The 21,482-nt window shown below is 35.0% G+C and overlaps 1 protein-coding gene across 6 annotated transcripts in view; it reads right to left on the bottom strand.

Annotated features, from left to right (window-relative positions):
* Window positions 1-21,482, bottom strand: part of Pde10a (phosphodiesterase 10A) — a 566,879-nt gene that overhangs the window by 55,076 nt on the left and 490,321 nt on the right. For 5 of the 6 annotated variants that reach the window (XM_063233086.1, XM_063233084.1, XM_063233082.1 and 2 more), the window contains 8 exons: window positions 20,613-20,753; window positions 18,420-18,575; window positions 17,194-17,244; window positions 16,118-16,176; window positions 14,884-14,935; window positions 8,332-8,474; window positions 5,898-5,990; window positions 3,383-3,569 (listed from right to left, as the gene is read on the bottom strand). In XM_063233086.1, coding sequence (XP_063089156.1) covers window positions 3,383-3,569; window positions 5,898-5,990; window positions 8,332-8,474; window positions 14,884-14,935; window positions 16,118-16,176; window positions 17,194-17,244; window positions 18,420-18,575; window positions 20,613-20,753 — 882 coding nt within the window. The remainder of the gene's footprint in view (window positions 1-3,382; window positions 3,570-5,897; window positions 5,991-8,331; window positions 8,475-14,883; window positions 14,936-16,117; window positions 16,177-17,193; window positions 17,245-18,419; window positions 18,576-20,612; window positions 20,754-21,482) is intronic. The other variant, XM_063233083.1, reaches the window with a different exon arrangement.

Here is a 21,482-nt window from a genome sequence, read left to right as displayed (position 1 = left end):
AAACTGCCAAGACATAAAGGACATACTACTGCTGGGGAGCAATACATGTGGTGACCTATAAGAACTGCTTGGGAAAGTTACCATCACTTCCAGTATAAACCAATTCCTAGTACTTTACCAAAACTTTATTCTGAATGACTTACTTAAGGGATCAATACAAAATCAGAATGCCAATGTGACTTTTTAAATGACGCATTATTTTTCTGGTTTTGTTTTAATCATGATGGAATCTAGGTTTTATGATACAATTAGGTCAAAGTTTTTGATGCCCTTGATCTTCTTGCTCAAGTAACAGCAGTGTTAATACTGACACATATTTTTGCAAGCAAAGCTTCAAGGGACATATGACAACTGGATAGATTTTTAAGATATTTAATTTCCAAAGTCACCTCTCTTAACCTAAAAAAGCCCTTTTCCCACATCTAATTTCTAAGATTTCCCTGATTCCAAAATTCTGTTAACACAAATATCTTTTAAAATGATGGACAATATAAAATATTGGCATTAATAATATCTAATAATGGTGTTTGAAGTTTTAACAAACTATTAAAGGTGGATCTAAATAAAGTTTCAAGTGACATATCATTAAAAATAGTACTTATGATAAAACCAATAGTACTTTTTGATACCTCAGGGTGAGTTAGGAGAAATTGTATATAATAAACTTTTTTTACTCCTCCCTATCTGAAAATGGAACCAATTCTTCTAGTTTCCTTAAAAATAAAAGGGATCAATTGGAAGAAAATTGATAGTCAATTGTAGGAGTTAAATTTCAGTCATAAAACAGAGTTCCAAATCCAGAAATGAGAAATGACTATAAGGACCTCTGTAGTGTTAGACTAAAGGTATGTACGGTGTGGGACATAACACAGGTTTATATGTGAATTCTTTTAAAATAAAAAACAGGTGTAAAAAGCTGAAAAGGATTCATGAGAGAAATATTCAGGTACCATCTTCACCAAGTACCTGGTGACACACATGGGCCTGATAATAGGGTGCACAAAAACATTTGTGTGAAAATCATAACCTCGTACACTCATGAGCAAACAGCAGACAATCCAATTTAGGGAATAGTCTACAAAGCCAGGTCACAGAAAACACAGACAAATTTAAGAACAATCTAAAGTGGAAATATTTCAAAGGTTTGTTGACCAGTGAATAGTACAGTGCTTTGGCAGTCTGCATATGTCTCCCCAAAATCAACATGCTGAAGGCCCAGCTCCCAGAACCTTAAAATGTGGCCAGATTTAGAGATGGAGCCATGAATGAGATAATTAGGGTAAAATAAGCTGCGATGTGATTTGTGTCTCATGAAAGAGGACAATGGGACATAGACACACATACACACGTGGGAAAAACCAGGTGAGGCCACATGAAGGGGTGTCCCTTGGAAATCCCAAGAGGAAGGCCTCAGGAAAAATCACTCCTGACCACACCGGACCTTGGACCTACAGCCCCCCACCACTGGGAAACTAATTTTCTGTTGTTTAAAGACACTCAGTCAAGTATCACCAGTCCAAGTACACTAACAGAACACAAATATATAGTTCTTGATGTTTTCATTATGCAATAAAAAAATAATGCCTCTGGTTTTATTTACTTATTTGGGAGATAGTACTGAATGGTCTCTGGTTTAGAAACTGTAAGTTGGAATATCATATGCTACAGTTTACAGAAAACAGACTTGAGAAGGATAATTGATAAGAAACAAAAGTTCATCAAAGCATAAGCGGTAAATGGATCAATACTTGGGAACATAGGTAGAGATCTCCAAGAATTCTTTATGTTACTTTTGCAACACTGCTTTTGATGTAATATTACTTCAACATATAAAGCATAAAAAGTTATGCTAAGTGTAACTTCATTTTAACTATAAGTAAAATCCAGGAACAGATACATTGAATATTGTTGTTTGAAGGCACAATTTTCTCTTTAAAAATCATTTTCATCAGTTTTCACTTTTTATTACTCAAAATTGTTTATCAAAATTTTGTGATATAATTATGCTGTTTTGATCACATACTACACGTACAATATCACCACAAACCACAATGAATTTTTAACACTTACTATACATGTTTCCATAATTTTATGTTAGGGATAATTAATATAATACATTAAAGCATAACAGATATACATGTTCAGAAAAAAGTGAACAATTCTAAATTTTCCAATCATAAGATTTGGTTATTGTAATTTTAAAGGTACAGTAAAAATTACTGAGAGGCTTTAGTATTAGGTTATATTTAAAATGATGATGACTCAATATTCATAATGTACTAAAAATGGCATCTTTGCAGCTTTTAAACTAAATAAGAAACACAAGCTGTTCATATTTTTGTGCAATATACACAGATGCCAATGTGTGAAGCAAAACTATTAGTAGTAGCTTATTTTTGATGAGCTTCCTAACAATGTACCCTAGAAAGTAGCTTGATGACGTGAGCAAACGGGATTTGCATCCCACTAAAGAACAGTAACTGCATTAAAATGGTTATCCTTTATACAGTGTTATTTTTGTACAATTTTATTCTGAGTTATTTTTCACCTGTTTCCAATAGTTAGGCGACTGCTACTACAGAACCTAGTTCTATTAACAAAAAGCAATTTTTCTAACTTACTAAAGTAGTAACTACAATTTTGTTGGCTTAGCTTTATAAAAAGGTTACTAAACTTTCTGAATTTCAATTATGCCATTGAAGGATTACTAGAGTTTATTTCCATAAAAATATCCAACATAACTTAAAATATAACACTATAAAACAAAAATCACAAATTGCACCTTTTTGAAAGGTACAAATTGAATCTTACTTTGTTTTTCAGTGAACAGGCCAGACTGTGGTGAAGACTATATATGTTAACATTCAATGAGTCTGACAGACACTGTAAACAGTGCCTCAGTTTCCCTGATAAGCAAAGCTTCCCTGGTGGTTGGGAAAACATGAGTTATTTCTACCATCTTGTGCCAAATTCTCAAATGCGGTGCGTAAGCCAAACATTAAGGTTTAGATAACACTTTCTTTGCTCATTTCAGTAGATACACTGAACTATAAGCCACATTTCACCCACACATTAATTTCCATTTTTTAAACAAATTCACATCCGGAAGTGCAAAATATCAGGAGATTTTTTTTCTTTATTTCAAGGTATATTACGGCATTTCTTTTTTTTTTTTTTTTTTTTTGGTCTTTTTCATTTTTATCGGTACCAGAGATTGAACTCACAACTGCCTGCTTGCAAGGCAGGCGCTTATGCCACTGAGCTAAATTCCCAGCCCCTACAGCAATTATTAACATATGTACTATCAGCAACCACTGATCCTACTTTGTAAAAAATGTTATAAGTGGTGAGCAGTAAAATGGTATTAGAAACTGGTACTCACGTTAGCACAGTGTAAGGCCAGAGCACAGAAGACTGCAAACATCTTGAAATTGTTCTCATCCGTCTTGGAGAAGGCACTGCCGTTGATTTTGTTCACCATCTGTACCACCCCAATGACGCTTCCTCTGCTCACAATAGGCATGCACAGGATATTCCGGGTGGTATAGCCCGTGTACAAGTCCACTTCTCTAAATGAACATGAAAAAATAAAGCAATCGTCACGAGGAAAAAGCATCCAGAAGAAAATAAATTATGTATTCTATCATAAATCTCAATGTATGTGCTTGTATTACAAATACCTATAATACCATTTATAGGCTCCAAATTCAGGTATAAAGTGATATCTAAAGTATTTTATTAGAAGCTTTTAAAAAAATTCTAATTCATTTGTTATTTGGTTATTAAGAGCTTTCTAAAGTAGTCCCTATACACAGTTCCTGATTTATAGTTGGGCTGTTGGTGTCCAGCATCACTAAGCAGACAGGTAAATTCAAAGAAACATTATAATAAATTTGTAAAATGATAAAATGCCTTTGAACTTGGTCATATTCATGAGAGAGATAGTTTGTGAAACCAACTCAAATGTATGTCATACTATGAGCAGGGTTTTGCAAACTACATTCCATTGGCCAAATCAGGGCATTCTTGTCCTATAAAACACAGCCATACTATTCACTTAGGAATTGTCCGTGTGACTTGTGTAAAGACCTTATAGCTTGTAGAGCCCAAGATAGTTATTACCTTGTCTTTAATAGAAATGTTCTGCTGATTCTTGATCTGAGCAAATGATTTTGTAAATAGGACAGAGTTACACAAAATCCGCCATATAACCAAGGGAATGGCAGTCATGTGCAGAACTCAGAGCCTAGGGCTCTCATCTCCAGTGCTGTGCTTAAAACCCATCCATGCTGTGGCACCTGTTAGTCTAGTCATCTTTGTTAATGTTGTGTAGCCGTCTCTGTAGAACAGGCCAATTATATTTTATTCATCCATTTACCAGTCAATGGATAATATTATCTATGAATACTAAATTGCTGGCAATTATGAATTACATCCTTTGAAGACCTGAATAGAAGTCTTATGTGGGCAAATGTTTTAGTGGCATTAGGTCTTGCAATACCACTTAGGAACAGAGACGACTAAAAGACTGTTAAATAAGTGTATGTTTAAATTTTCCAGAAAAGGCACAACTCTTTTCCCATTAGGGGGCTTTTCCACTGGTAGTAAAAGTAGCAGGGTAGTCACGCATAAAACACCAATGGTTCAAGCCACCTAGAACAAGACAAGGAATTATGGCCCCACTGGGAATATGTTAGTGATCGTAATGCATCTTTTTTGTGAAGTGTCTGCTAAACTCTCCTGGTCTTCTCATTAAACTGGAATATCTTATTTCTATGTTGGAAAGTTTTTCATATATTCTGGATACAAATACTTTGCATGGTATATTTTGAAAATATTTTCTTCCACTCTGTTGGTTGTCTTTTCATTATCTTAATAGTCCAACTTGTAAATTTTTAGGTAAACATTTTCAATATTAAAGCAGTGAAATGACAAGTTTGTTTTATGGGAAAATAAAAATTTTATTATGTTCTCAATTTATAGGTGAAATATATTGCTAGAATATAGCCACATTCACATATATGTGAATTAGTCATATTTGATATTAATCAGTTGATGACATGAAAAAACTTTTTAGTTGTTTATAGTATTTACCACTTAAAGTAAACCGAATGTTTGTAACAACTAATTATTATTGTCAAAATATCTGAAATATTACCCACTAACTATAATAACATCAATTCTGAGAATTTAACTTTCTTGAGAGTTGCTAAAACCAGTTCATATAGCTTATAGTTCTTCAAAGAAGTCAAAAGGAAACAAAAAAACCCTTACAAGCTATCTTAATGTTCAACTTTAATAATATCCAATGAAAGCCGTGGCTTACTGAGTTCCTACTTTGTGTCAAGTTCCCAAATCTTTTATGAATATTAAATGTAATCTTTAAAATACTATAAAGTAGCTATTATAATACATACCCATTATAAAAATGAGGAAAATGAGTCTCAAATTATATAATTCACTCGAGTCTACTCTTCTACTAATAAATGTTACAGACATAATTCAGCGTCAGACTGGTTGATGTGAAAAGTGTGTAACTTTCCCCCTACTGTGTGGCAGCCTTTTAACATGTGGTTTGATAGAGAATAGAGTAGAACAAAATGTTGACACTGGAGTAAAAAAAAAAAAATCACTCTAGTGACACCAGTCAAAACTCTGTTAGCTGTTTTTGTAACATTATAAACTTCTGTAGCTGTATGTTACTACATACTGATAGTTCAGAATACTTCATTTTATGTATCTGAATACAATGACTTTGTAATATGTTGGTACACAGAAAAACAAAAAAATGAGGAGGAAGTAACTGACTTGAGACTTGAGGAACTGGGGCTGGTTGGAGAAGGCTTTCATGGGTGGGAAGTGCCAGGAGAAACTGCAGAAGAGACACGCCTTCTCACCTATTAAAGCGTGGATCTGCATACGCATCTGGGATGTTCAGGACTTCTCCTGTTCTTGCCACTTGACCCGCGATTCCTTTCTCAATAGAAAATCTGCACATATAAAAGAGAGAGACATGCTGATTAAAACACTGATGCTGTAGGGTAATTATGAAACATTCCATTACTATCAAATATTGAATAAAAACTCATAGCTTATTTTAAATGTACTTGTTACCTTTTCATTTATATATCCTAAATCATCTTAAAAATATATATCAAAATAAAGCACACAGTGATCATTCGGGAACCTTGTTTTAAAATATAATTCACAATACATTGGAATGTAATTGGATCACAAATTAAAAATGAAAATTTAGTGATCCCTTGTACTGATTACTAATACTTCCTTGCATTTCAAAGTACCTTATAGTTTACAATTTGTTTCAAGATATATTTTCTTAGTAGTTTCTCAGTGAGATGTGAACTGAGACTTATGTGAGTTCACCAACTTGCCAATATTCTCAAAGTAGTATAAAATCAATAAAAATGAAAAAGCACGTTTATACCACTGTGATTTCCACTACAAATATAACATAGATTATGTGCATAAAGGATTCATAGATTATGAATGCTTAGATGTATAGGACTTGAATTTTATGTTGTTTACAATCCAATTACTATATGCAAATATTACGGAAATAATTTTGTCTCGCTAATTTGTTAAATTTTAAAACAATCAAGATACAAGAATATAATAGTATTTTGATGGTAATATCAATATTTCCTTCATGTAAATATGTTCTCATGCTTATAAACATTTTGCACATTTTTATCAATTTCATTAGCATCACATACATTTATTTCAAAATTAAGAAAGATATACAAAATTTCATATATATATATATATATATATATATTTGTGATAGTTCAAAAGTAATTTTCATACATTGTCAACATTATAGGAAATAATCATTACTTAAATAAAGCTTAAATCATTACTTAAATAAAGCTCACCCTAAGGGAGATCAAGAAAAGTCAAAACAATTGACATAAATAGAATTAAAACATCAAAAGGTGAACCAAGCATTACATAAAATTTAAGGTTATCTTCTCAGTTTCCTTGTGTTTTGAACAGCATGAACATGACACATTAGATTCCAGGAACCAAGAATCAGAGTCCTTTTGGTGATGTGTGCTGTTGGAATTTTTCTGAGAGCTGTCTATACTGTTCCTTCCCCATGTTCTCTGTGGTTTCCTCCCTGTGTAAGGGCAGCCCATAATGAAGGACCATTCCCTAGGTAAGTGTCTGGCATTAACTCATTATGTTAAGGATACAGAGCAAGCATATTCCCATGTGTTTTCTATAATTATAAATCAAAATGAGATCAATATCAGAGTAGTTAGGTAACTCAAAACTTAAGGAAGATGAATGACTTTAACTTAGTGAATGTATCTAGACTAACAATATTGAGATTTAAAAACAAACAAAAAAAGAAACAAATTTTAAAACATATATATATCATAAATTGGATTTGAGTGACCACGGATAATAGGACCAATCATCCTAAAGATGCTCAGCAGAGGTAGGAATACCTGTGGGTCAAAATTTGTTCTTCTTTTTTTTTGAGGACAACAGTTTCCTTCTAACACAGGCTGCCCAAATAAACAGCAATCTTTGATAAGGAAAAGCATCTCACTAGAGAACTTTTTAGTGTTATGTAAAAGAGCAGTCACAGGAGACACATGAAGAAAAGGAATGCCAGCACGATGGAACTTCACGCCAGTGTGTGAAAAAGCTTCTAGCTCCAGCACATTAGTCTTGGTTCTGAAAAGTATGTGACAGTGCTCCCTGTAGGTTTTCTGGCCACCATACCACTCCACCAACGAATGAAATCCATTTTATTTATTTAAGTGACAAGTGCTCCCACTCATAGGACAAAGAAGGCTTTAGATTCAAAATGCACCAAAAAAATGTACACTGATAAGGCCAACCAAATGGCCAGTTAATAAATGGGTTTACATCATCAAACACCAGATCAGTGTCCTCTACTGGTTGGACATTGGTGAAACAGCCCCATTGGCTGGGAAGAGGTGTGGGCCAAAGTGGTTATGTTCGTCCTTGCTCCTAAACATGGAGAAGCCTGCAGACTCCAGGTGGAGTATATCTTTACCTACCTGGGAGCACTAGTAAGTTTTTCCAACATGATTTCCAAAAGGACCGCCTCCGGAAGACGGCATTTCCAGGAGTGACGCTAACGCTTCCTAGGTGTGGTTTCGCTGGCACTGCAATGTCATTCCCAGAAGTACTACCTTCAGGAGGCGGGTCCTGGTGGGAATGATATCACAGTATGACAAGTATTGTCAGCATACCTGTGAATAGGCACAGAAAAGTGGGTAACAGAACACCTGCACGTCTGTGACCAGAGCCTAGGACATTCCACTCTAGCTGTACCTTATCTCCTTGGTCTTCTTGAAGACGGGTTTTCCTTCTTTTTCCTCTCCAATATCAAAAAGGTCTGAATACAACTCCTGGTTCTTATGGTCTACCTGGAAAAGTGCACAACGATCTGCATTCACCAGGTTTTTTGCATATATCTAAAGACAAATGACAAAACAAGAGTAAGACAATGAGGAATTTAGAAAACTTTCAGGTGAAATTTATCATGAAATAAATATTAACTTCAGGTCTTCCATACCTTGATTAGGAATGAAATTAGTGTTTTAAATAAATCAACATATAGGTAAATTGTGTGTGTGTGTGTGTGTGTGTGTGTGTTACTGTTGTATGCTAACAGTAACAGAGCAACAAGAACAAATAGTTCAAATGCATCCACAGTTTCAGCTGGATGCAGAAACAGTAAAACACTTTCACACTGCTTGTAAATGGCTACTGAACTGATTTCCTATGAACTTTCAGCCATCTGAAACACTCTTCTAAAACCACTCAGGCATCTCCTGGTGGGTTGGTCTGAGCCTTTGTTAGCTGACAAAGCCAGTATTCATTCTAACTAACGCTTGTAAATAATATTTGTAAAAACTATGTAATGTAACCTTTTAAGAGACATGCAGTTTGACATGGATATTAGTTGAATTTTATTCACCATGGTATTTAGTAACTTGTAATAATTATTAAATATACAACTTATGCCAGGTACATTTACTGTACTTCTGCATATTAATTTACTCAATTCTCACAATAACAACATCGAATCGAGAAAAAATGCTATCCCCACTTTACAAATTAGAAACACTGATGTACTGAGAAGCAATCTGACTTGACCTCCCTCTCTCAACAGTGAGTCTAGTGTTTGAACTCATACTCACTATTCCCACTGCCAATGCTTTTGTAACAAATACGTGCTTCCATTTCTTAATGGAAAACGTGTTTGTTATTCATTTGTTCATTCATTTAATTCAATAAATATTTCTTTAGTGCTAAATATACCTCACTGTCCTTAGTGGGCTGGGACCCAGTCATGTCGTGAATACAGTATTTACATACACTGAGAATTCTGGCAACCTCACCTCTCCAGATCGTTAGCCATGAAATTATTCCTTAGGAAAAGAGGACCTAAATCTCAGAGAAAAACAGCTATCACAAAATCTGTGCAAGAGAAAAATGAGCCTCCTTGTGGTCAGGGAAAAACATAAAATCTCATGTAAAACTAAATTATAGACTTAATAGAAATAAATCAGAGCACTTCATGTTCACTTCACTTGACTACATGGCTGTGTTAGTTGCTGTTATCGATTTGTATTTATTTGTTCAGGCTACAAATATTGGTTTTGCCTATAATGGGGGAACAGAGCACATAAAGTCCACAAGCATCAGAACTTCAGTTTCCTTCTTGCCTCCATCAGCCAGTCAACCCTGTGACAGTAACAAATGCTTCTTCTGTCTACAGTATTTTAGATTTCTGGAACAAAGCCTCGCCTAGGGGACACTAACTACAGTCAAGGAGGCAAGCGTGTGTTTTTAAACAAAGTTCAGTGGGAACCCAGACACTTCCATTCGTGTCTTGTTTATGGCTGCCACATCTGCAAGGGAGCACGACCCATAAAATAAACACGCTCTTTATTAAGACAAATAAGTGTGCCAACTCCTGGCTTCCCCTCTGTGGCATTTGTGCAACCTAAAACTCAATATTTGATGAAGAATAATGAACAAAAATAGAGAAAGCAAAGGGAATGAACTGTTGGGAATACAGTAGAGTCATTCATGTATTTTACAAATTCATAGGACCTTGAATTATTCAGTCACAATATCCTGTACTATCAAAGATTAAATTATATGCAGTGAAATCTACATCCCTATTGTCTAGGGTCCTGGATGTTGCTTGGGAAGTATTTTGGAAAACATACACTAAAAATTTTAAAAATCTGGATTAGATGAATAATTTTTTAAGAAAAGAATGACAAGTTTAGAACACTCTAATATGAACTTAACTATAATCATAAAATGAATTCAAAAATTCTTGAAGAAAGATCCACATAAAAGACACCAGGCCAGAGATGTAGCTCAGTGGCACAAGTGCCTGCTTGGTAAGTACAAGGTCCTGCCTTTGATTTCCAGTACCAAAAAAAAAAGTCTATATTGAAAAAAAGTCACATAGCCCATAGTTTAAAATATGAATTCTTTAAAAAACTTAAATTTCCAAAAGTTCATACTATTCGGAATTCAGAAATTAACAACTTTTATGACCCTGCTATGTCAGTGATACTGAAAAATGACAAGCTATAAAAGAAAATCATAGGCCATTTACATTGAAACAAGTAAAATTATAAATAAAAATGATATCAAATGTATCAAGTGAAAAAATATTAAAATATTTTAGAATTTTTTTTCAGAACTGCTCAGTATCATAAAGTACTATAATTCATTCTAGAATTTCTACAATGATGCCTGGTTGTTCACATCTGTTCAGTATTATAAAGTCTATTATAATTCATTCTAGAATTTCTATGATGACTAAATTCAGCAGCTATCCATGATGAAATCAGTAATAAAATGGAAAAGAAGGGTCTGGGATAAGCTTAGTGACCTTGGTTTCAATCACCAAGATTGCAGAAAAAATTCAGTATCTATATAAGGCTTAATATTTTTTAAACTAATCATCTACATAATACTAAATAATATAATATGAGTAAAATATCAGAACCATTCCATTAAGGCTAAGAAAATGACCTTAATGAATAAAACATAGGTAAAGTATAATTATTAATGTGCAGTTAGGCAAGAAAAAGACATGGCGTGTGTGTGTGTATGTATGTGTGTGTGTGTGTGTGTGTGTGTGTGTGTGTGTATCTGAAGAGACAGAAGTTTCATTGTTTGCTGCTAATATTAATAAATTTGTCAAAAAATATACAAAAAGGACTTAAAACAGTACCTGGACACAGTCTGGTGATAGAAGCTGCACTTGCCAGACAAAAGCTTATGCCACTGAGCTAAGTTTGAATCCCACTACCAAAAAACAAACAAAAAAACCCAAAAAACCCTATACATATTGTGGTAATAGAGTTTACCAAGTCAACCAATTGTTTACACATAAAGCAAAATAGACAACTTCAGAAGTGCACAGTACTCAGCGAATTCCTATCACTGGACTCTGTTGAATGGGAGCTGCGCTCAAGTAGAAAGACATAGAGACCGATGTGAGGAAGCAAGGGCAAGTCAATTCCAAGAACGACTGGTGAACAAAAGCATCACCAGTATTATACTGAAACTATAAAGTTTGTTGCTAAATAACTTCTAAAATATTAGAGGTAAAATACAAAAAGAATAATTTTAAAAACAGTGATGGGGTGGGGTGAGGATATAGCTCAGCAGCGCAGTACCTGCCTGGCAAGCACAGGGTCCTGAGTTTGATTCCCAGTATCAAAATTAATAAAAAAATAAAAATAGAATTAATGCATGAGTAATGCCTGCCATAAACATTCATATATGCAAAAAATATGGAGGGGGAGCAAGTAAGAAGGCAAGTAAAGAAAATTTTGTGAAATGAGTGATCTAAGACACTGATGGCTAATTAATCTTGTTAGAAAACTCCACTATACACGTAAGCATAAGGCTAGCAGAGCGTACCTGTCATGGCATGAGGACAGCTGACTGGAAAAAGCAGAGCTCACAGTGGAAACTTAACAGAGGCTCACACACACACACACACACACACACACACGCACGCACGCACGCGCACACACACAGACACACACACAGACACACACACGCACGCACACACACACAGAGACACACACACACACGCACACACACACACACAGACACACACACACAGACACACGCACGCACACACACACAGACACACACACACACACACACACACACACGCACGCACACACACTGGAAATACAGGCAAGTCCTCATGCTCAATAATTTAAAAACTCTGAATATTTAAGGGTTTTTCAGTGAAGTCAGCCTGTAAATTCTCCCTTTTATTTTCTCAAACTGATTTTAGTAGATGTGTTTAGATAAGAATACTGACATATCCAAAAATAAGTTAAAATTAACCTGAAAGTTTAATTTGCTGATTCTCAACTAGCAGTGGACACACTTGGCCACAGAACATCTGGAAACAAATGGAGGGCCATGGCTTGGTGACGCAGGTAAGGAGAAGGTCCTCACAGTGTTCATTCCTTTGGGGCAAAGGATGCTATCCTGACCATGCACAAGATCATCTTGTTAAGGACAAACTGCTTCTCCAAAATGTGAGGATCACCCTATTGAGAAACTGAAGTAGATAGAATAATTTCCTAGGAACTTACAGATAATCCAGATTTGCTCACCCAGAAAAATGAAATCTGATCTTCATTATGAAAAGGCCTCTCAGAAATTCTAACCTCACAACTAATTGATCACAACCAGTTACAGATTTCTTTGTTCCTTCTCCACTCTACTGCTTCACTTGACTAGCCTTTAAAAAATAAAAATAAAAAAAAGTAATTCTAACCTCATTCCCCTCATCTCTCTTAGTTTAACCCACAATTCTATTTTCAAAAGACAAATCTGATCACATACACTCTGGCTTCCAAGCCTCAAAGTGAACAACACTTTCATTCAGGCTGATGTTGTAGGCTTTCCGGTGAGCCACAAAAACTGCTAATATTAATAAATTTGTCAAAAAAATATACAATACAATACAAAGTTTATACAATAAACTGTGGTTTTCTAAACCACAAAAACTGCTGCTCCCTTCTCTGGGTCCACCTTGGTTTGGTCACCGCCACACATCTGGACGTTGGTGACAGCATCAAAAAAGCCTGCCCCACCTTCCCGTGGAGGTCAGATCTGCATGAGCATTCCAAGCACAGCCTTCACATCCAAGCCCTACTTGTGACAGCACTTTTACATTCCCCTGATACTTGATTTGCGTCTGTCTCCTTGTAAACTCAGCAAGAGCAGAGGCTGTCAAGGATTCATCATTTCATCACTCCTGCTATTTACTACCTGCTAGAGGAACTGATTGGAGATAACCAAGAAACAAGACACCAGACTATCCTCATAAGGGAAAAAAATCGGACTCACATTTGTAAATAACGCACTGTCTCTCTAGTAAAAAATAATAAAAACTGAAAGAGGAATAAGATCCAAAAAGGAAAAGAAAAGAAAATTTGAAGAGATAAACACCACAAATGAAATCAGAAGGAGAATCAGAGGTTTGTATCCTAATAAGATCCAAATAGATTTACAGCTAATTTATATCAAATTTTAAAGTAATAAATAATTCATAGATTATTTAAACCACTTTAGTCATAGAAAAGAACAGAACATTTCTTAACTCATTTTGAGTGTAGCATAATTCAGTATCAATAGTACCACCAACAGAACATAAGAAAACCGTTGAACAATGTTACGTAAAGCAGATGTCAAGTTGAAAATAAATACTACAAGAAACCCATGAGTTAAGAATATATTATAACTGAATATGTTTCACACCAGCTATGTAGAGTTTTTCAACATTACGTGATAATACTGAATACACTGAATGATGATACATGAATTATAGTTCAAAAATATACTTCTCAAACAATATTAATAATAAAGGGCTAACCTTTTATTAAGGTGCTTCTTATGTCACTAATCTAAGTGGTACATCAGTGTATATTATGTATTTCTATTCTTAATTCTATTCCCAGCTGTACAAATTCTGAACATTTTTCTATAAAAGAAAAGTTACTTAAATGTACAATTAATTATTTTTTCATGTGAAACTATTAAGATAACAAATCACAAAAGGAATGTACTGAAATCAGTAACCCCTACTGCTAACATGTGATTGTTCTCAATTAACTTGCTATCTCTACATGACCCTGTACAATAATACAGGACATTTATTTTTATAATGTCAAGGAAAAATAAAACAATGCATATCAGGCTACCTCTCTGTGAAGAAACTGCTTATTGCAGTCGACTGTATTTTGAAAATGGACCATAAAATGAGAAATAAAAGGCGCTTTTATCAAATTGCATGCATAGCAGGGCATAAATATTACCATATGTGTGGCTCACACATTCACTATTTTGAGGACTGGGAACATAGGGCATTAAAATAGTAACATAGCAAATATGGTTTTATCTCTGTTTCTTATGCCTTTTGGCTCAAAGTGCCTGTTTGGGTAGAGGGATAATTAAGATTAAAGTTAAGCAAAATGAACTTTAAGATCAAGAAGAAACAATTGGGAATCCCTAATACAACTTATATGCAAAAAGTACCTATATATAAAAGCAATGAAAAAGAATTAAAAGTCTTTTCAAAGCTCACCTCTCTGTTAAATAAAGGAAAAAAGACTGTGAAGTTTTGTAAAAATGTTATCCATAGCACCTTTCCCTAAATTTCAATACAAGTGACAAGTATACCAAAATGGATTTTTAAGCACCACATTTTCATAAAATGTACTTAAAAGAATCTATTCCTAATATGCACAAGATGTCACACACATATTAGGATCGTGGATTAAAATAAAATCATTTTAAAAGAAAAAAGTGACCTACCATTATGTGTTCAAGTAGGGAATCTATTGCAACTATGTTATCGAAATATGTTCTGAAAAACAGAAACATAAATCTTGTAAGTATTCTATTTGATGTCTAGTACATATTAAACTTTTAACACATTTTCTAGATTTGTCTATATGTAAATAAGCATGAATATATATGTTTTTTGATTCTTGTCCTTTTGTAGAAACAATATTTTCTTAAAGAAATAAATTAAACTTTATTATTGTCTTAAAGACTCTGGTTCCTTGCCTGGGATTTAGCTCAGACACATAGATGCCTGCCTGGCTAGAATAGCCAGGTAAATATAAATGTAAATATATCAGTCAGAGCCGTGGATTACTTTCCTTTCCTTGTGCTTTGAAGTAATATAATCAGGCATCCTAGAGATACATTTAAATTTGTTTTTAAAAAGATAGTTGGCTTAGGTGACCACAAAATAATTTCATCAGTTTTACATTTCTCTATTTTTACATTTCACAAAATAGAGGTAATATGAACTCAAGGCTAATCATTCACAAGTATTCCAATACTTTTGAGAGGTACTATTATTATGCCACCCCAGCAACGTGGAAGCTACAATTATACTTCTTAAAAACTGGGGAAGAATATGAGCATTATTCCTTTAGTAAACTTGCAGGAGGATGTGTCCTTGAGGTTGCCACATGCTGGGATGTTTTTTAGGTTTTGATGATTAATGTGACAGATCAGATACATAGATCTCTCCTGAAGAAAGCAAAACAAACATCAACCTGGAATTAAATAAGTATCTATAATTACTTTCACCACCAACCTGAGGTATTTTTTCTAGATCAAACTTCAGGGAAATGGAATATTTTGTCAAAAGATATCTGAGATACTAGACACAGAAAAGTTAAAACACTTAACACTGTTAAAGTGACATTTACTAGAAAATGCCAGACAGGGCATTTGGAAGAAATTTTAGTGAGACACTTCTACTGCTGTCAATATTCTCCTAAAAAGTATAAGTTTTTAGCGTACTCTTAGCATTCTAAGAGTCTATTTCGAAATATATCAAATTGAAAATCAAGCTCATGACATATGTATCTGCAATTCCTCACTTAAGATGGATTAGGATATAATTTTATATTCTTCCCATATTACTTCTATAATAAAGTTATTGGTGGTGGCTGCAATCTATCATCATCAAGACCTGCATGTAAAACCACTGATTAATAAAAGTACTGCATCCCTTGGAAGGAGCACTTACTTTGATACATCTAGTAGAAAGTCATTCAATTCAGTCTGTTTGGCAAGACCTCTGCATACCTGCCATATAAAACAATGGCTGTTATAAGACACTTTCACTTATTTAAAGTAGGACTTTCAGAATTAGTATGATATATAACAATCATTAGGCTGATCACATAATACCAGTTACTATTAATGTTTGAGCACTGATGTACTAGATACAGTTCTGAACATTGTATAGTTATCTCATTTAGTAACCACATAACTATATTTGAAACTTAACACTTGATTACTGAGCACAAAGAAGTTAAAAACCTAACCTTACTCAGGAATCAGAGTTACTAGGTAGTAGAGCCAGCATTTAGATTTAAAGTAGATTACCCCCTTTTGCTGTTCACAATTACTTCATACTTTAAAAAATTGTAATTAGGAACATAATCTACCTATACTTGGTAATCTCAGGAGTCCTTGCTATTCATTCTACATACTACCCTAGTCCTATTTTTCTATCATACAGTTCCTCATCAACCTGGGTTTCCCTTTCCTGAAACAGTAAACAAGACAAATGGAGGGAGAAAAGAGAAAACACAGAGACACAAAATGCTACATTGCTATTGTGTTCCTGAACTTTAAAGTCTAGTTACCAGGGAAACTTTAAGTAGCCAGTGATTCTTAATTTATACCATATTTTCATAGTAACTATAGGTCTTAAAGTTAGGATTAATGCTTCGTTTACAATTGAGTCTATAGGATAATCTAAATTAGGGAACAAAATCATAAAAATATTAACAAACTTCCCAGTAGGAGATTGTTTCTAGGGTTTCAAAGAAAGGCAAAAACCATAGTGGGGCACATTATCATTTATTGCATATATGATTTATAAAATATAATCTATATGGAGAGAGAAAACATAACTGAAATGTATTTAAGAGGAATAAGTAAATATAGGAGAACAAACAAATACAAATTTTTAGAAACAGTGAAATATCAAAATATAAAGTGCTACATTATTTATTAAGCTGTATTCTACTCCCAAATGCTCAAAGTAGTCATCTGTCAAAGAAGGGCAACTATAAACCAAGCCTGCAGACCCACCTGCACCTGATGTATTGCTACTGAAGCCCAGGCAAGATTTGCTGTTGCAACCTAAAACAAAAACAATAAAAATATTATATGTAATAAAGTTTTATTAGTCACACAATGACAAATTTTCTGAGGTCACTGTGCTTTTGAATATTTTGTGGAAAATAAAGTACCAGATATGAGCAAAGTTTCTCTTTTATAATTTCCCCTTATATTGGATTTGAGTTTAATGTTCTCTTCTTCATCTTAAAATTGGGTAAAATGCAAGCTCAATTGATTAACAGAGCTGCTGCCCAATCATTTTAAAATAAAAGTGAAAATCATTCAGTTTAACAAAAATATTATCAGGTTTCCAAAGACCATTTTAAATTATGCATTTCTAAGAAGCAAATGTTATGTGTATACAGTTGCTGACAAGTTTTCAAATTACTATCTGTTCTACATTTTAAAAACTGTTTATTCATGTAACACATACTTCTTACTGGGTGCCAGGCAGCATTCTGTGTGCTGGAGGCAGAGCAGTAAAAACAGAATGGCCAGAGCACTTCCTGTCCTCACTGGGAATGGGTCAGATAACAACAGAGAAAGACAGCAATGTGTAGGCATCGGGGGCAACAGATGCCACAGGAAAAACAGGCAGGACAGAGGAAAGGGCACTCCGGAGCCCTCAGTGCAGGTGAGAAGCAAGGTGGTAACCATTCATGACCCCAGACCCAGGTTGGGTGAAAGAGATGGGCTCACTCGGTCAGTGGACAGCAAGAGGCCACTGCAGGGCCCTGGTTCACACTGGATGTGAGAGAGCTAACATTTTAGGATCTGGGGCTAGCATTCATGAGCCAACTCTAATTCAGTGAATAGGGAATGTCTTTCTGATACGTTTAACCTTAAAACTTTTTTTTTAGAACACAATACAGCAAGAGGACTTTTTAAGAAGACATAAAGATAACTATTAGGTAAAAACTTTTCCAAGTCCTCCTACTGGTTTATTTGATTCAGGGCGTGACTTAATATTATTGGTAAAACATTTTATTAGAGAGAAAAGATGACATTTCTAATTTAATCAGTTCCTCATATAAAGAGCTGCAGAATCAGTTTCTTTTAAATCATTATCAGAACCAAGACACTGTGAAGCAAACTGCGGTTTTAAATATTCATTCACTCATTCACACAATATTAACAGTCACCAGAGATGAGCTAGCTGTGGCACCAGTCCTAGGCAGCAGTGTGCCAGGCCTCACCTCCTGATGACTGAGGCAGAAGGCATCCTTGCCCCAGTACCGGTACAGCTCGAGAATGCCAATCAAATCACCAATTGCAGTGACAATTGGCAAGCAGAGAACAGACTGGATACGAGGCCCTGATTCCAGTCCAGTACCATTTGGAAATCGCTCGTCCTGAAAAGCAAAAGCGGAAAAGACATAAATTCAGTAAGAAAAAAACAAGTTATGTTATGCCCTCTTTCTATCATAGATGGGGGGAATGATACGGTGAACTTTTTTTTTTTTTTTTGGTTCTGGATATTGAACTCATGACCTCGCATTTGCCAGGCAGGTGCTTATGCCATTGAGCTAAATCCCCAGCCCCTGTGGACTTAATAATAAATTCTTTTCAAAGGAAAACCAAATGATGGCATTTACAATATATCTTGTTCAAAATGCCTAGTGTTAGCAATATGGAAATTATCCCCCAATACTGCTTCAATGTTGCTTTATCCTTATACAGTCTACATTTTACGAGTAAATAGTGTATGTGAATTCGATGCAATAATAATAGTAATTATAAAGACTGATGCTCATGCATCATCTTCCATGCCAGAACTATCCAAGCCTTCACAGATATAATGTGGTAGTGAAAATCACTTTTCATGCAAACGCTACATGAAGAATATTACATATATACATCTTTTCTATTTTTAAAGTGAGAATAACATGAAGATCTATGTTGACAAGTCAGTTTAATTAAAATTCAAAAGCCCATATTAAGTATTCAAATATCTAATAAGTCTCAATTATTTACTTTATTTAAGAATAGAAATTGGGGGCCGTGGATTTAGCTCAGCAGCATAAGCGCCTGCCTGGCAAGCGTGAGGTCGTGAGTTCAATTCCCAGTACAAAAAGAAGACTAGAAATTGGTTTGCTGACAAGTTCCAAGCTTAACAAAATCACGCAAAGGAAGTACAGGGAGATAAGATGAATTAATATCAGAAACACCAACTCTACTTATTCAATTTCTATTATCTATATGAAGCTAATGGGCATGAATCAGAACTTTCTGTGAACCAAAAACAGTATAAATCTATACTTGTACAAATGAAAAACTTACCTATACAATAGACTTTACTTTTAATCTTACTTTCCCTTATCCTCATACTTTCTCTTTTCATAAAAATTAACTACCCAATTATTCAAAGTGATAGTGGTAATCAGTGGCAAAACCACAATTAACATTCAGGTTTCAGGACTCCAATTTACTGCTCTTCCAGTACAAATTCCTTTTATCTATGAACTTCTTTACACTTGTCACATTCAAAGTCATGCTCCTTGTGGAGGCATTTCATTAAAAAGTCTGCATGTATACACCGCAGCAGAGTAACAGCATGATAAGGTCTGTTGTGTTATGTCTGTCTGCATCCAAATCACTTTTACTCTCCCTCCAACACTAAGTGTGAGCCTGCTCAGGTTATCTGTTCTGGCTTATGGGAAGACAAGAAAGTTGATTTGGCACAAATTTGAAAACCTGCAATTTCACTTCTCCCAGGTTCTTTCTACCATGCAAGAGCACGTCTGGCTGGCCATACTGGAGTGCAGTGAGAGATGCACAGAGAGCTGAGGCCATCTGAGAGCAGCAGTAGCCAGCGCTACCTGCTGGCCTGCTGACCTCACACTCATGGGCAAGACTAGCCAATGGCAGCCAGAACAGCGGAAGGGGCTAGACCTGGGACTCATGAGAAACAAGTGGCCATGAGACTCACAAGAAATAACAAGTAGCCACTGTACGACACCACTAAAATCTGGGGTAGTCTGTTATACAGCAACTATTAACTCACTCAAGTACATCCCGGCAAGATGTACAGGGTCTCACTATGTAGTTCAGTCTGGCCTTAAACGCACTGCCATCCTCCTGCCTCAGCCTCCTTAGTGCTTAGACTACAGGCAAGTGCCACCATGCCCAGTAGAAACACATATTTCTGAGTTTAAAGTTAGTAGCATATATTGAAATAAGAGCTCTTCAAATCTATCTCACAGTGCATACACAAAATACAATTTTTGAAGTATAAACATTAATTTAAAAACAAATTCATTACACATCTGTAACTTGATTTAATATTTATCATGTTTATGAAAATGCTTAAAACAATATCAAAGTAATACATTCTCTCTTTTAAGTAAATACTTCAGTTTAGAACTGTCACAAAATTGAAAACCCTTTACCCCAAGGATGTCTTCTACGAGCAGGGTTTTCCTGGACTTGGCCACATAAGCGGAGATGGTAGTGCCCTGGGTTATGGGCCCTGCAGGGATGAGCCGGGGTTTTCCTTCCTTTATTCCAGGTGGTGTGAATACGCACAGACTCTAGGATAGGAAAGGGAAAAAAGAATGTATTTTCTAGGCTATCCTGTATACTACACCAAATGACACCTGGGTATTACTTCATACCTATGAAAATTCTGTGAGCCAAATAAAGGAGAAAACACAGATGAGGAAAGGTGAATAAATAGAAGTATCTGTTAAACTAAGGGAAACTCTCGCTCATGTTTCTAATTTATGCAAAATACAGGTTTGAAATGTTTAAGGACTTAAATGAATAGACACAGAAAAATTCTTGAAATAGACTCCTGCTTGATACCTAGAAATAGTAAAACGAGAAAAAAACTACATCCTTAAAACTGTCACATCGTAAACCAAGGCAGAGATCAAACTCCCCTTACACTTGAACAGCATGTCTGAAGACAGCACAGGCAGCTGTGAGTCAATGCTTTGCCTGTGCTTTTCATTTTAAAGAAAAGTATTTCTTCTAAAGATCATTATTTTTTAAGATTCAATTGTTCACACTGCTTAAACTGACATGTCACAAAGTGGCACATTCAGGACATGCTTGAAAAATTTGTCCTCCTCTGTGTAAAATTATGATAACCTTATGATCCTTCTCTCTCAAATGACTGAACAGGAGAGCAGTATTTTCAAATACACCTGCTTTCAAAAATATCAGGGTCAGTTCTTTTGACAAAATCGAATCTTTTTTAAATAACTGGGTTAAGTTAAGAACTGCCAACTAAAACAAATCACCTAAGTTGGCAGGCA

Source organism: Cavia porcellus, unplaced genomic scaffold (genome assembly GCF_034190915.1).
Source record: "Cavia porcellus strain 051 isolate PalLab524CR breed Dunkin Hartley unplaced genomic scaffold, mCavPor4.1 scaffold_22, whole genome shotgun sequence".
Classification (NCBI taxonomy): domain Eukaryota; kingdom Metazoa; phylum Chordata; class Mammalia; order Rodentia; family Caviidae; genus Cavia; species Cavia porcellus.
Note: the sequence above shows the minus strand (reverse complement) of the source record. Positions and strands in the feature narration are given on the sequence as shown.